General features: G+C 44.9%; 1 protein-coding gene across 3 annotated transcripts in view; it reads right to left on the bottom strand.

The window, feature by feature from the left end:
• KIAA2012 (KIAA2012 ortholog) overlaps positions 1–15167 on the bottom strand; it is a 134697-nt gene that overhangs the window by 36719 nt on the left and 82811 nt on the right. For all 3 annotated transcript variants that reach the window (XM_063644890.1, XM_055290233.2, XM_055290232.2), the window contains exon 15: positions 4852–4924. In XM_063644890.1, the coding sequence (XP_063500960.1) occupies positions 4852–4924 (73 nt within the window). The remainder of the gene's footprint in view (positions 1–4851; positions 4925–15167) is intronic.

The following is a 15167-nucleotide window of genomic DNA, read 5'->3' as shown; positions in this document are numbered from 1 at the left end:
AGGGGAAAGGAGACCAAGGCCCAGAGAAGCAATCTGCCCTTCCCTAAACTACAGACTTAATCAAAGGCACAGCTGGTAAAGGAATCCACGTCTTTTGAATCTGAAACCCAGTTTCCTTGATGAATAGATTCCAGTGTTTCCCAGACATCAATGGGCATATGAATCATTTGAGGACCTTGTTATAACACAGGCAGGTCTAGGGTGAGACCCCAGATTCTCTTTTCTCATAAGCTTCCAGGTGCTAGCTAGAACAGGTCTAGATAGGTAGTTCTTACAAAAATCTCTGGTCTAGACTGCACTATGATGAAAGGACTTGGTTCACTAGCCACGAATTAGACCAGCCTTATCAGGTTAATGAGGGCATTGGCTGCTGGGACACTGACTGAGAAGCGGAGAGAGCCAGTGTCCTCCTTCCCCATCAGCATTAGTCACCCGTTGCCTGTTGGCTGCTTCTGGGTCTATGGTGAAGATGCAGGTTCTGGCTGGCGGCTGTAGGTTCCTTGACTGCACCCTAGTTAGAGGGCTGTGACCTTAGTAACCCTGGGAGGCACTGTTTCCTCACAGGGAACATCATGCCTGCAGTTGAAGTCTTCACTGTGAGGCCTTGAGGGTAGGAAACTTGGTTTTGTCATCTTTGAATCCCTTGAATACTCAGCATATTCATTCATTCATACATTTGACTCATTCATTCATTTAGGAAACATTTACCAGGCCTGAATAAGGCATGATCCTTGCTTTCAAGCAGCTCACATAACACATGGGGCTATAGGTGGTACTTAGTAGCCACCCAATAAGCATTTGTGCAATTGAATTAGACTTCATGGGTCCCAGGGACCCCCTGCCTGCCAGCTCAGACTTTTCCATCAGAGAGGAATAACCCTTCCATCTCGTTTGAAGTCACTTTACTTTGGCTTTGTTACAATAGTTGTACCAACATCCTATCTACTACACATCCGTCGCTTGAATAAGGCAATAGGGCTCTGGGCCTCCTTTTTTTGACAGAATAGAAATGATGGAAATGGTTGGCCGGGCGCGGTGGCTCACGCTTGTAATCCCAGCACTTTGGGAGGCCGAGGCGGGCGGATCACAAGGTCAGGAGATCGAGACCACGGTGAAACCCCGTCTCTACTAAAAATACAAAAAAAATTAGCCGGGCGTGGTGGCGGGCGCCTGTAGTCCCAGCTACTCGGAGAGGCTGAGACAGGAGAATGGCGTGAACCCGGGAGGCGGAGCTTGCAGTGAGCCGAGACTGCGCCACTGCACTCCAGCCTGGGTGACAGAGCGAGACTCCGTCTCCAAAAAAAAAAAAAAAAAAAAAAAAGAAATGATGGAAATGGCTTATTGGTTTCTGAGAGTTTCCACAATATCTGCCTTTCATCCCCACCCCCACATTGTTCCAGGCTGCTCCTTAAGGACCCCCTGCACCTCATGCAGGGTTCCCCAAATCTCTCACTCCTCCTAAGACTCTTAAAGCAGTTCTGTCATGTCCCAAGGAGTTATGTCACAGTAACTTCACTGAATGCAGAGGCTGGAAGGCTGCTTCATTCATTTTGGGTCTGCTGCCCACACCTGGACTTAAGCAGAGGACTACATGCATCCCCCAAAAGCAACCCCCAATACCCCTTCTGCCACCGAGACTGGGATAGTAAAGAAATCATTATGTTACTACCTTAGAATAAGGCTCTCCTGACAAGGAGCAAATTGTGGCTCCTATTAAAGTTTTTTAAAAAGTAGATGAATATCCCTTCTTGAGCACTTTGTGATGGTACTTTTCTTTTCTTTTTTTTTTTTTTGAGACAGAGTCTTGCTCTGTCGTCAGGCTGGAGTGCAGTGGCGCCATCTCGGCTCACTGCAACCTCTGCCTCCCGGTTTCAAGTGATTCTCCTGCCTCAGCCTCCCGAGTAGCTGGGACTACAGGCACGTGCCACCATGCCTGGCTAATTTTTGTATTTTTAGTAGAAATGGGGTTTCACCACGATGGCCAGGATGGTCTCGATCTCTTGACCTTGTGATCCACCCGCCTCAGCCTCCCAAAGTGCTGGGATTACAGGTGTGAGCCACTGTGCCTGGCCCTATGACGGGTACTTTTCTAAGCACATTACATAGTTAACTCTTCTTTGTCACAACCACCCCATGAGATAAGTACTGTTAGTATCCCCATTTTACAGAGGAAGAAAAAAGATGCCCAGAGAAGTTCAGTAACTTACTCAAGGCCACACAGCTAGTAAGTGGTGGAGCTAGAACTTGAACCCTGGGAATCAGACTACATAATCAGTGCTCTTGATCACAATGATGCTGCCTAAACAGTGCCTGCCAACCAATTCCTTCCCCACTACCTATTATTATTATTATTTTATTTTCTTAGAGACAGGGTCTTGCTCTGTCATCCAGGCTGGAGTGCAGCGGTGCAGTCACAACTCACTGCAGCCTTGAACTCCTGGGCGCTAGGGATCCCCCTGCCTCAGCCTCCTGAGTAGCTAGGGCTGCAGGCCCTCACTACCATGCCTGGCTAATTAAAAAAAATTTTTTAGAGGCTGAGATGCAGGGCATGGGGAGGGGTCTTGCTATATTGCCCAGGTTGGTCTCCAACAAGTCCTGGTCTGAAGTGATCCTCCTGCCTCCCAAAGTGCTGGGGTTGGAACCACGAGTGACTGTGTCCAGTATTCCTTCCTACTGTTTTTAAAAGAACAGGTTAAATTGAGTTGCTGCCAAATTCAGGGAAATACATACTGGAAACAAGGCCCAGGGCAGTGATTCAAAACTGAGGTTGCTGGTCTACCAGCATCAGAATCACCTGAGAACTTACTAAAAATGCAAATCGTCAGGCCTTAGCTCAGATCTAGTGAATCAGAAACTCTGAGGGCGGGGCCTAGAAATCTTTAGTTTAACAAGACTTACAGGTGATTCTGATGCACATTGAAGTTTGAGAACCACTGGCCTAGGAAATAAAGAAGAATTGAAATAAGAATTAAAATTTTATTCTTTCCCTGGATTTTGGACAGGGGTAGAGGAGTGGAAAGCTTTTTTTTTTTTTTTTTTTTGAGATAGAGTCTCACTCTGTTGCCCAGGCTAGAGTGCAGTGGTGCGATCTCGGCTCATTGCAAGCTCCACCTCCCGGGTTCATGCCATTCTCCTGCCTCAGCCTCCCAAGTAGCTGGGACTACAGGCGCCCACCACCGTACCCGGCTAATTTTTTGTATTTTTTAGTAGAGACGGGGTTTCATCATGTTAGCCAGGATGGTCTCAATCTCCTGACCTCGTGATCCACTCCCCATCAGCCTCTGAAAGTGGAAAGTTTTGTATTTAAAGCCAGAGCAATTTTTCAAAGCCACTTTGATTTGGAGGTTGCTGATTTGACCTGTCTTGTGGAAACTTGAAGTGTTCTCACCAAGTCTAAGACTCATGATATTCTCACTGCAGGTGGCAACTGGTTCACTGCTTATAATTAACCATGAGGATCACAACTTAATTTAGAGTAGGAAAAAAATCCTGGTAATTAGTTAGCCTTAAGATCTGTGGGGAGAAAATTAATCCTTTTTTTTTTTTTTTTTTTTTTGGAGACAGGGTCTGGTTCTGTTGCCCAGGCTGGAGTGCAGTGGCACATGATCATAGCACAGCTCATAGCAGCCTCAAACTCCTGGGCTCCAGTGATCCTCCTGCCTCAGCCTCTGGAGTGATGGGACTACAGGCATGTGCCACCATGTCCAGCAATTTTTAAAATTTTTTGTAGAGACAGGATCTTGCTGTGTTGCCTAGTCTGGTCTCAGACTCCTGACCTCAAGTGATCCTCCTGCCAAAATGTTGGGATTACAGGCGTGAGCCACTGTGTCTGGCTGAAAATTGATCCTTAAATAGTTAAAAAAAATTCCTTGGCACTCCCTCTTCTTTTTTCTTCAAATACTTGAAAACCTTTCTGAACATTAGTGTTTATCATTCAGGACAGGAAAATGCCTTCTTTAATTTTCTGTGGTGATATTTCATTGCATTAAACATGGTCTGAATAGCCTTTATGCAATCCAGCTGGTGCCTGCTCTTCCGTCATGAGACAGGAAATCTGTTTTGACTGACTTGGTCATTGCTTAGGTTTGGCCATGTTTTGTGCTGCCTAAAACCTCCATCACATTTGGCCAAGCCCTTGGAGCCCTGTCAGTGTTTACATACTGCATGTGTGATTCATGATATGGCAGATCTGAAGACTGGAGCATGTTTCCCTGGCTAGTGTCACTCTGCCTTGAAAATGGAGGTGGTAAGAGCTCATGTGAACAGAAATCTGCTTAGAAGCTTAACCAAACCCAGGATCAGGCTACCATAATATATTGTTGTCTGATATCCCCAAAACAACAAGCTCTTGTAAAGTTAGTATAAAAATTAATTACTTTTGTTTGGATGTCAACTGAAGGACATGGTAAAAGATATAAACAGAAAAAGATCAAGTTAAGGGTGAAATCCAAAATCTGTGACTTTATACAATTTTCTTTTCTTTTTTGAGACGGAGTTTCGCTGTTGTTGCCCAGGATGGAGTGCAGTGGCGCGATTTCAGCTCACCACAACCTCCGCCTCCCAGGTTCAAGTGATTCTCCTGCCTCAGCCTCCCAAGTAGCTGGGATTATAGGCGTGTGCCACCACGCCCAGCTAATTTTGTATTTTTAGTACACATGGGGTTTCACCATGTTGGTCAAGCTGGCCTCAAACTCCTGACCTCAGGTGATCCACCTGCCTTGGCCTCACAAAGTGCTGGGATTACAGGCGTGAGCCACCGTGCCTGGCCTCCCATTAACATCTTTAAACAGTGCAAAGTTCATCTGACAGTTATGGCTGTAAGATTATAAAGCCCCACCCAGTGGTCTCTACCTTGGCTGTCGTGATGAGTTTCTCTGAGGGGTCTCCCTGCTTCTTCCTGATAGTCCAGTGCATTTCCGCTTTCCTATTGGGTTAACACACAACAAAGAATACATTAGACACAATAAACGCAAACACTTTAAACACTTCTGTGATCCCACGACCTTTGGTAAAAGGGAATCCAGTTTTCTTAGTGGTTTCTTCTCCTTCTTCGTCAACTTGGTTTTACTTAAGTCTCCAGGAAAGCTGCTACTAGTGTTAAACAGGCTTAAAGAGCCAGGCAGGGCTGGGCATAATAATATGCACCTGTAGTCTCAGCTACTTGGGAGGCTGAGATGGGAGAATTGTTTAAAGCAGGAGTTCTCAGGAGTTTGAGTCCAGCCTGGGCAACATAGCAAGACCCTGGACCTCGTCTCTTAAAAAAAAAAAAAAAGCCAGGGCCAGGCAGGCTTGGCAGCAGCAGCATTGAGCACTGTTACTTCCTGGTTGTACTTATTTTCATGGGGTCTTATGCCATTCATGTGTGCAGTGCTGAATGCCTAACGCATGTAGGAGTTTACTGGGGGAAGGCGAGAAGGATGTCATGACAGAGGCCAACTAGCAGAAGGAAGCAGGGCACCTCCAGGACTTGAGGGAGGACTAGTGTGGCTACAGCAGAGGCTGAGAGAACTGTGCAGGGTTGGGAGGAGTCAGACCCCCATGGCCTTGAAGGCAGGTTGAGGGTCTTTATCTTGAGAACAAATGGAAAGCATTCAGGATTTAAAGCAGGGGAGCCAAAGGGTCAGACAGGCCTTTTGTGGCATCCTCAGGATTACCACGGATTTGGTTTCTTATCACATTTGATCCCTTCTTCCTTCTTTCCTTGAGTCATACAAGCTGATTGCAATCCCTCCTCCCAGAAATCTCCGTAACTGTGGTTACCAACCCTGGCTACACATTAGAATTATTTGAGAAGTTTTAGAAAACCTGATTCCCAGGACCTAACTCCAAATAATAATAGTCATACAGCTGGAGTTGGGGCATTTTAATGGGTGAGTCTGATATGCAGCGAGGACTGAGAATCATGCTCTTCTCTAGAGTGTTGGAAGAGCAGCTTCTCAGTGCCAAAGTAACATGGCAGGTAGAGGTGGTGATCCAAGTAAGCCCCGTGTGTCTGATGAGGCCAGATCTAGGCCTTTGTCACCTGGATCCCTGCTCAACCCACAGCTTCATCTCGGTGCTAGAGCTGGAATCTGGCATGAAGGGTCCTGGATGTCTCTCCGGGTTTACCCTCATTCTGTAGTGACAGTCACCTTTCCACTTTGTTATCAAAGCCGCATCCTGCTTTGAGAAGAGACAACTAATTATCTGCTATTTTGGCACTCTCTTTAATTCCCCTCTGACTTCCCTCACTTGGTGGCTTTTTACCTTGTATGTTTCTTTCTCACTTGTTAGCTTAGTGTTTGTAGCTGATGATATATACTGACATAAAAAAGCTAACACAGGTAAATAATTTTCTTACTTTTGGGTTTCTTATTTTGGAGACAAAGTCAATTTGGCCTGGTACAGTAAAAAAAATAAAAAAATAAAAAAAAATCCTTGAATAAATGGAAAGGAGTAAGAGGCTAAGTTAGAAGAATAGAAAAGAGAAACTTAAAAAAAAATCCCTGGTTATAAAGCCTTTTAATCTAACAAGAAACTGTATTGAAAGGGAGAGTCAAACTTCCTCTTTTGGAAGAATTTTAATGCCAAGAAGGATCAAACTTCAGTCTCAACAACACGCAGCCATGAGCCTTCAGGGGCAAGGAATATCTTCTCATTTCACAAAGGGGGAGAGGGAGATAGAGAAACTCAGGGATTTGGAAAAATATTTTCATGTGAGTCTTTGTTAGAAAAAGAAATAGTCTTAATTTGAAAGTCTGTCAATTCAATTGTATGTTGCTTAGAAAAGTGTCAAAAGAATTATCTTTTTTTAGATATAAGAATACACATGTGGCCAGGTGTGGTGGCTCACACCTGTAATCCCAGCACTTTGAGAGGCCGAGGTGGGCAGATCACGAGGTCAGGAGCTCGAGACCAGCCTGGCCAACACGATCAAACCCTGTCTCTACTAAAAATACAAAAATTAGCCAGGCGTGGTGGCATGCACCTGCAATTCCCAGCTACTCAGGAGGCTGAGGCAGTTGAATTGCTTGAATCCAGGAGGTGGAGGTTGCAGTTAGCTGAGATCACACCACCGCACTCCAGCCTGGGAGACACAGCAAGACTTCATCTTGAAAAAAAAAAAAGAATATACATGTGAAATAACTTCTATCTAAAGTCATTCATTCACTACAACAGATTGGAAACAGCCTAAATGTCTCATCAATTGAGGACTAGTTAAATAAATTATTATTAGCTTATGCAATGGAATATGATGCAACCATTAAAAAGCACAAGTATCTCTTTTTTTTTTTTTTTTTTTGAGACGGAGTCTCGCTCTGTTGCCAGGCTGGAGTGCAGTGGCGCGATCTCAGCTCACTGCAACCTCCGCCTCCCGGGTTCAAGCGATTCTCCTGCCTCAGCCTCCCAAGTAGCTGGGACTGCAGGCGCCTGCCACCACGCCCAGCTAATTTTTGTATTTTTGGTAGAGATGAGGTTTCACTGCGTTAGCCAATATGGTCTCGATCTCTTGACCTGGTGATCCGCCTGTCTCGGCCTCCCAGAGTGCTGGGATTACAGGCGCGAGCCACTGCGCCCGGCCTACAAGCATCTCTTTATGAATTAACGTAGAACTGCAAGATGTAGTAATTAAAAAAAAAAAAAGACTCTGGGCCAAGTGTGGTGGCTCACACCTATAATCCCAGCATTTTAGGAGGCCCAGGTGGGTGGATCACCTGAGGTCAGGAGTTCGAGACCAGCCTGGCTAACATGGTGAAATCCTGTCTCTACTAAAAATACAAAAATTAGCCAGGTGTGGTGGTGGGTGCCTGTAGTCCCAGCTACTCGGGAAGCTGAGGCAGGAGAATCGCTTGAACCCAGGAGATGGAGGTTGCAGTGAGCCGAGATCACGTCACTGCACTCCAGCCTGGATGACAGAGTGAGACTCCATCTAAAAAAACAAACAAGCAAACAAACAAAAAGACTCTCAACAATGTGTATAATATGCTAAAATTTGCATATAATATCTATCTGTGTATGTAGCTCTCCGTATTTGCTAATATATATGCATTATACATTCCAGGAAGGGGACACAGGAAACTAGCAACTCCAGTTGTTCAAGGGAAGGGAGCTGAGCAGCTGGAGGGCACAATGTTTTCTACTTAAATTTGAAAAAAAACCTTCTGAGTATATTTCAGATTCAAAATTTGAATTAAAGAAACTAAACCTAAATAAAATGTGATGTCACTTTTAGTCTGAGTTACAAATGCATGATTAAAACAGAGTGATGGAAACAGGTAGTAATACTTGGTGAGTGAGCAAAACAGATGGAGGGACTGCAAATTCAAATCCCAGTTTTGTTATTTTGGCCAGGTTGTTTGCTCTTCCTCTGTTCATTCAGCTAATGAACATTTATTGAGTGTCTGCTGTGTGCCAGGTATTGAGATAGCCACTGGGGGCACAAAGATGAAAGATGTATTCGTAGGATGCTCACTGACTTGTGGGGAAATGACAAGTCAGTTTGCAATGCAGCGTGATAAATGTTGTGGCAGATTTTGACAGGTTTCTGCAGGGCCTCATGGGAGGTGAAGCTAAATTAGGCTGGGAAGTTTGTTTACCGGCAGACACAGTGCTAAATCTTGCAGTGAAGGGAAGGTAGAACAATTCCAAGCAGAGGAAGCAGCATGTGGTGGTTAGGGGATAGTTTGGTGCGGAGGCAGTGTGTGGACAGTGTAAATTAGACAAAGGCCAGATCTTGCATGTTACAGTTTGGAGTTTAAGAAAAATTGCACATGTTATATTTTCCTATTTGTAAAATAAATACATCTTTGATGCTTGGAATTTAACCAGAGGGCCAATGGGGACACAGTAAAGAATTTCAAGCAAACCAGTGATAAGACTGATCTGTATTTAGAGCATTGGCAGCAGTGTGGTATTATAAGATTGGGGGAGGAGGAAGAGTCACAAACACTTTGTGAACACAAACTACAGCATTGAAACCAGCATGTGAGAGGCGCTTTCTCCGGTGGCTGAGGTACAGGTCCTGCAGTCAGGCTGTCTGCACTCAAGTCCTAACTCCTACACTTGATGTCTTACAGACCATAGGAGTTACTTAACCCCTGAGCCTCAGTTTCTTCAACTGGAAACCGACGGATGCTGGACAAGTGATCTTAGGTTATCTTTTCCTTGGAAAACCTTCCAGCCGTCCTGCCCTCCACTCTCATGCACAGTCCCCTGCTGGGCATGTTACTTTTAGGACCACAGCAGGCTTTCTTAGGGAGCTGCTGGGAGGATGGAGGAGCATGGGCTGCAGGAGTCTGAAGTGTGGCCTCCAGCCTGTCTTGAGCCACCTGCATGACCTATTGTAGAACCTCAGCTTCTACACCTGCGAAATGGGAGTAATAATAAATAACTGTAGAGTTCTCAAAAGGCTTAACCAGGGAGAGACATTTGGAAATTCCATGTAACATACCATGTGATACATGAATATAAATGACTAATTTCAATACATTCTTAATGATGGAAGAAAATCAGGATCTCATTCGAAAGTTTCAATTTCAAGGTAGTACAACTTTTCCTGTGTAACAGAAAAGTCCCCTACGTTGTCTTTGTTAAAGACCTTATGATTTTGGCCGGGCGCGGTGGCTCAGGCCTGTAATCCTAGCACTTTGGGAGGCCGAGGTGGGCGGATCACGAGGTCAGGAGATCGAGACCATCCTGGCTAACATGGTAAAACCCTGTCTGTACTAAAAATACAAAAAATCAGCTGGGCATGGTGGTGGGCGCCTGTAGTCCCAGCTACTCGGGAGGCTGAGGCAGGAGAATGGCGTGAACCTGGGAGGCAGAGCTTGCAATGAGCCGAGATCGCGCCACTGCACTCCAGCCTGGGTGACAGAGCGAGACACCATCTCAAAAAAAAAAAAAAAAAAAAAGACCTTATGAAAAATCATAAAGTATCTTGTGTTATTAAGATAAAAAAGATTAATATATAATATCAAATCTCTGCTCCCTTCTTGGATTCTGCAGCTAGAACAAAGAAGTACAACTAGGTACACAGGAACAGAACTGACAGACCTCATAGATCTCTGATATTGTGGGGTTTTTTAGCTTTGAATCCTAGCTCCCTCTGCTGCCAGCCATGTGACTGATCATCTCTGAGCCTCGGTTTCCTCATCTGCACAGTGAGGATCAGCACAATTACTGGGAAAGGTGATGGGAAGATTACACAAGGCTCAATATGTGAGGGGCCTGGCCCTTAGCAGGGATCAGTGAATGTTCCTTTCTCCTTTATGAATTGAGTCCTTTACAGATGTGAACATTCTTTCAAAACTATTAGTTCATGTAATTCTTGCTTCACTGTTGAGAGGCAGGTATGGAGTTCCCAGTATTATTATTATTTTTTTGAGACAGACTTTTGTTCTTGTTGCCCAGGCTGGAGTGCAGTTGTGCGATCTCAGTTCACTGCAACCTCTGCCTCCTGGATTCAAGAGATTCTCCTGTCTCAGCCCCCTGAGTAGCTGGGACTACAGGCACATGCTACCATGCCTGGCTAATTTTTTGTATTTTTAGTAGAGACGGGGTTTCACCATGTTGGCCAGGCTGGTCTTGAACCACCTGAGGTGGTGATCCACCCGCCTCGGCCTCCCAAAGTGCTGGGATTACAGGTGGGAGCCACCATGCCCTGTCAGGTCCCAGTATTATTATCTCTGTTTTATTAAAGAGAAAATGGAGTCTCAGAAGCATCACAAGGTCACTTAGTATCAGAGTGTCAGAGAAGTACCCACTGCCCCACCCAGGGCTTCCCAACTACTAGTCTGACACTTTAATATTGATAATATTACACTTAATTCCGTTTTTTTTTGGAAATAGAACACACTCATAAATATTTTTTCCTGGGAATATTATTCAAGTGTCCTGGAACCATTAAATCTTGAGACCAGCTCATGATCCCTCTACAACTTTCCTGCCAAGTGGTCATTAAGGCACGTTTAAATGACTGTGGAGACCAGAACTTATCTCCTAAGGCACCCTGCTCCATCTTTGGATGATGTCCTAAGCCAAGCATTATTTTCCTGTTGTATGTGAAATCCACAGGATTTGGGGCAGGCCCCTTCTGCTTGGTGGGATGCATGTACATCTGCCCACATAAGTAATGCTTGGGACTGGTCTCGAAACAGGTGGGGCAGCTCTAACTCCAGGCACGGCTGGCTCTTGTCTGTATTCAGGCCAATTCCTCTACCTTGCATTTGAGGGCACTATATGCTAACTGTGTGGGAACTGCGAGGTGGAAGCTTATTTCTCATTCTTCAGATGTTCTGGGCGTAACATACACATCCTTTGATATCAGTGTGGAGTATAAGGATATTCAATTTGATATCTAGCATTAATAGGCATTACTGCTATTTTCTTCCCTACTACCATGACCTAACCCTGATAATTTAAAAAGTCCCTGAAAAAAACCTCTATCCTTATTCATTCATCAATTACCATTTCTTTTTGAAAAAACACAAATCGAGTTTTTAAAAACATGGTTCAAAAAATTTTTTTTTCTTTTTTGGTTTAGAAAATAGGCTGGTCTCAGCTGGGTGCAGTGGCTCACGCTTGTAATCCCAGCACTTTGGGAGGCTGAGGCAGGTGGATCACCTGAGGTCAGGAGTTTGAGACCAGCCTGGCCAACATGGTGAAACCCCATCTCTACTAAAAATACAAAAAATTAGCCGGGCGTGGTGGTGGGCACTTGAAATCCCAGCTACTTGGGAGGCTGAGGCAGGAGAATCGCTTGAACCCGGGAGATGGAGGTTGCAGTGAGCTGAGATCGCGGCACTGCACTCTAGCCTGGGCAACAAGGGTGAAACCCTGTCTCAAAAAAAAAAAAAAAAAAAAAAAGAAAAAGAAAGAAAGAAAACAGGCTGATCTCAAACTCCTGGTCTCAAGTGATCCTCCGGCATCATCCTGCCAGCCAGCTGGGATTCCAGGCATGTGCCACTGTGTCTGACATGGTTCGATTTTTAAATGAACCCAGATGTACTCTGGATCAATCATATTTCCTCAAATCTAAGCCTAATATAAACAAATTATTCTGTATAATTGGCTAATAGTGTTGCCTTCGGTGTTGTAAAGAGGTTCTTAAAATGTGAGAAGTTCACATGCAATAAATGGAAAATGAATGAATGCTCTCCTGTAGTAACGTGAGCCTGCCTCTGCCACAACATTGTGCTATTAACTGTTTCATTGTTTATCTTCCTGTTAGATTCTAGGCTTCTTAGAAGGTCAAGCATAGAGATGATTCATCTCTGTATCCTCAGTGCCTATCACAGTGTCTGATACTCAGAGCGTATTCAATATATGTTGGCTGAGGGGGCCAGGCGCGGTGGCTCACGCCTGTAATCCCAGCACTTTGGGAGGCTGAGGCGGGCGGATCATGAGGTCAGGAGATCGAGACCATCCTGGCTAACACGGTGAAACTCCATCTCTACTAAAAATACAAAAAATTAGCCGAGTGTGGTGGCGGGCGCCTGTAGTCCCAGCTACTCGGGAGGCTGACGCAGGAGAATGGCGTGAACCTGGGAGGCAGAGCTTGCAGTGAGCCGAGATCGCGCCACTGCACTCTAGCCTGGGTGACAGAGCGAGACTCCGTCTCAAAATAAAAATAAAAATAAAAATAAAAATATGTTGGCTGAGGGGAACCGAATGATCAGTGGGAGAGAAAGCTTTATATTGTCTCCACAGAACTTGGGTGGGACTGGAGGGAAGGACAAAGTCCTGTGGGGTCAGAAAATCTTCCTGGAGCAGATGGAATGTGTCCACAGGAATGGAATTTTCTAGAAGGAGTGTTGGATGCTTAGCTAACATGATAGGCACTGTTTTTGATTGGACAGGGCTCAGCTGGGGGCTGCAACGAAGCTTTATAACAGATAGTTGAGCCTAGGCACTGGAACTGGGCTGCCTGACCAAATCTTGCTTCTGCCATTTACCAACTGTGTGACATTCAGTAAGTTATTTAGCCTCTCAATGCCTTAGTTTTCTCATCTGTAAAATGGAAAACCTACATACTTAGATTCATTTTATGAATTAAATAAATGCATTCATATACAATTTAGAACAAAGCCAGCCACAGAATAAGTGCTCAGTAATGTTAGCAACTGTGGTTATTTTTATCTCTTTCCATTCCCTTGTTTTGCCCTGACCTTTCTTATCACCTACCCTCATCCCCTGCAACTGTACAATGCTTCCTACATGCCCCAGGCAAAAATGAATGACATGCCCTGCAGACAGGAAGGAGATACACGAATGAATGTATAGGATGAGTTGGTTTCCACACAGCTCCAGGTGTGGAGGACAGCCTGTGTGCTCTTCTCTGTTTGAACTCATCATCTTTGTCTGTACTACCCTGAGACTGTGTCTTACTACATGGCAATCCCTAAGAACCTGGGAGCTACTACATCCATAAGGAGAAGGTCTATCTAGGGAGAGCAGTGAACACTGAACATTTCCAAGAGAAGCCATGGTCTTTGGGGCAAAGACTGGCCTGGGAGTCAGAAAGTGTACCTAGCGTTTACTTCGTGAGTCCTTTGGAAGCAGGCTGAGTTGCCATTTCTGTGAGTCTTGAGGGAGGTGGACAGGAAAGTGGGCCTTAGGGATGACAACACTTTTCCTTCTATAATACTGTGCCAAAATTGCTGGACAAAAAAGTGTAATACAAAAGCATTGTGGATACTAAATATACAAGCAATTATTGTAAAATTCCCCACTTTGAATTCTGCGTTCTTAGATGCTCCATATTTTCTTTTTTATTTTCTTTTTTTTTTTTTTTGAGACAGAGTCTCACTCTATCACCCAGGCTGGAGTGCAGTGGTGCGATCTGGGCTCACTGCAAGCTCCGCTTCCCAGGTTCATGTCATTCTCCTGCCTCAGCCTCCTGAGTAGCTGGGACTACAGATACCCGCCACCACGCCTGGCTAATTTTTTGTATTTTTAGTAGAGACAGGGTTTCACCGTGTTAGCCAGGCTGGTCTTGATCTCCTGACCTCGTGATCTGCCCACCTCAGCCTCCCAAAGTGCTGGGATTACAAGTGTGAGCCACTTTCTTATTTCGTTACCTTAGCAGCTATCACCTTTGAACATGCTACACACTCTGATTGTGTATTAGGTCTGTTGTCTGTTCCCTGTACTATCCTGGAGCAGGGCAGGGATCTTGGTCTGTTTTGTTCACTGATGTATCCCAAATGCCCAGAAACTGCCAAACACATAGTAGATAGCAGGTGCTCAAATATTGGTTAATGAATGGTGACTGTGATGATATTTCCTCCCAGAAAGTACGATTCATAATTCTTTCAGCCCTAAGTGAAGAACTAAACTCTTGCTAAGAATAAAAGGGATAGTTTCACCAGATAAGTCATAGAGTATGGTAATATTTTTTGAATACTCGCAGCAAATATCTTTTCTTTTGGCGTCCAGAATCATTCTTCTTTCTTGCAGTTTTTTTTCTATAGAGATGGGGTCTCACTATGTTGCCCAGGCTGGGTTGCAGTGGCTATTCACAGGTGTAATCATAGCACACTACAGCCTTGAACTCCTGGACTTAAGTGATCCTCCCACCTCAATCTCCTGAGTAGCTGAAATTCCTTCTTATAGTTTTCAGTACCCCATTTTCCTCTGTCAGACATCCTTTCTCTTCCCATTCTCAGTCCCTGTGGCTCCAGGGTGGGCCAATGGCATTTCATTTGGGTATGGATAAGTGACCCACATTGGTTTATATTCAGTTCCGGAATGACCTGGGAAATAGAAGCTGGTGGCCAACTTGCCACCCTTGGGGAAGAGCCTATCTAAGAGGAAGCCCCGAAAAGCAGAGCCCAGTCATGGACAGAGACAGATTTTGGGCAAATGCATGACTCTTAATCAAAGCCCCACCTTGTAGAACTGGGATTGGGGCAGCCCAGGGAATTCGGAGGGTGACCCTCATGATCTCCAAAGGCCCTGCCAGTCTACAGCACTAGATAGAGCCACCGTCATGCACTCCGCAAGTATTTGGTTTCTTCTGCCCCATTCCTGTCTTTCTCAGTCATTTCTTATCAAGGGCCTGGAATATTTCCTCAACGGTACTATGAAGGATCTGAGATCCTTCCATGCCAGGCCTGGCTGTGTTCCTGGTCAGTTTCTTTGACTCCATGGCTATTTATTTCCAGTTCAGTAAGCTCTGAGGAGGGCAA

The sequence above is a fragment of the Symphalangus syndactylus genome, chromosome 8 (assembly GCF_028878055.3).
Source record: "Symphalangus syndactylus isolate Jambi chromosome 8, NHGRI_mSymSyn1-v2.1_pri, whole genome shotgun sequence".
NCBI lineage: Eukaryota > Metazoa > Chordata > Mammalia > Primates > Hylobatidae > Symphalangus > Symphalangus syndactylus.
The sequence above is the reverse complement of the archived record's forward strand: the minus strand, read 5'-3'. Positions and strand labels throughout refer to the sequence as shown.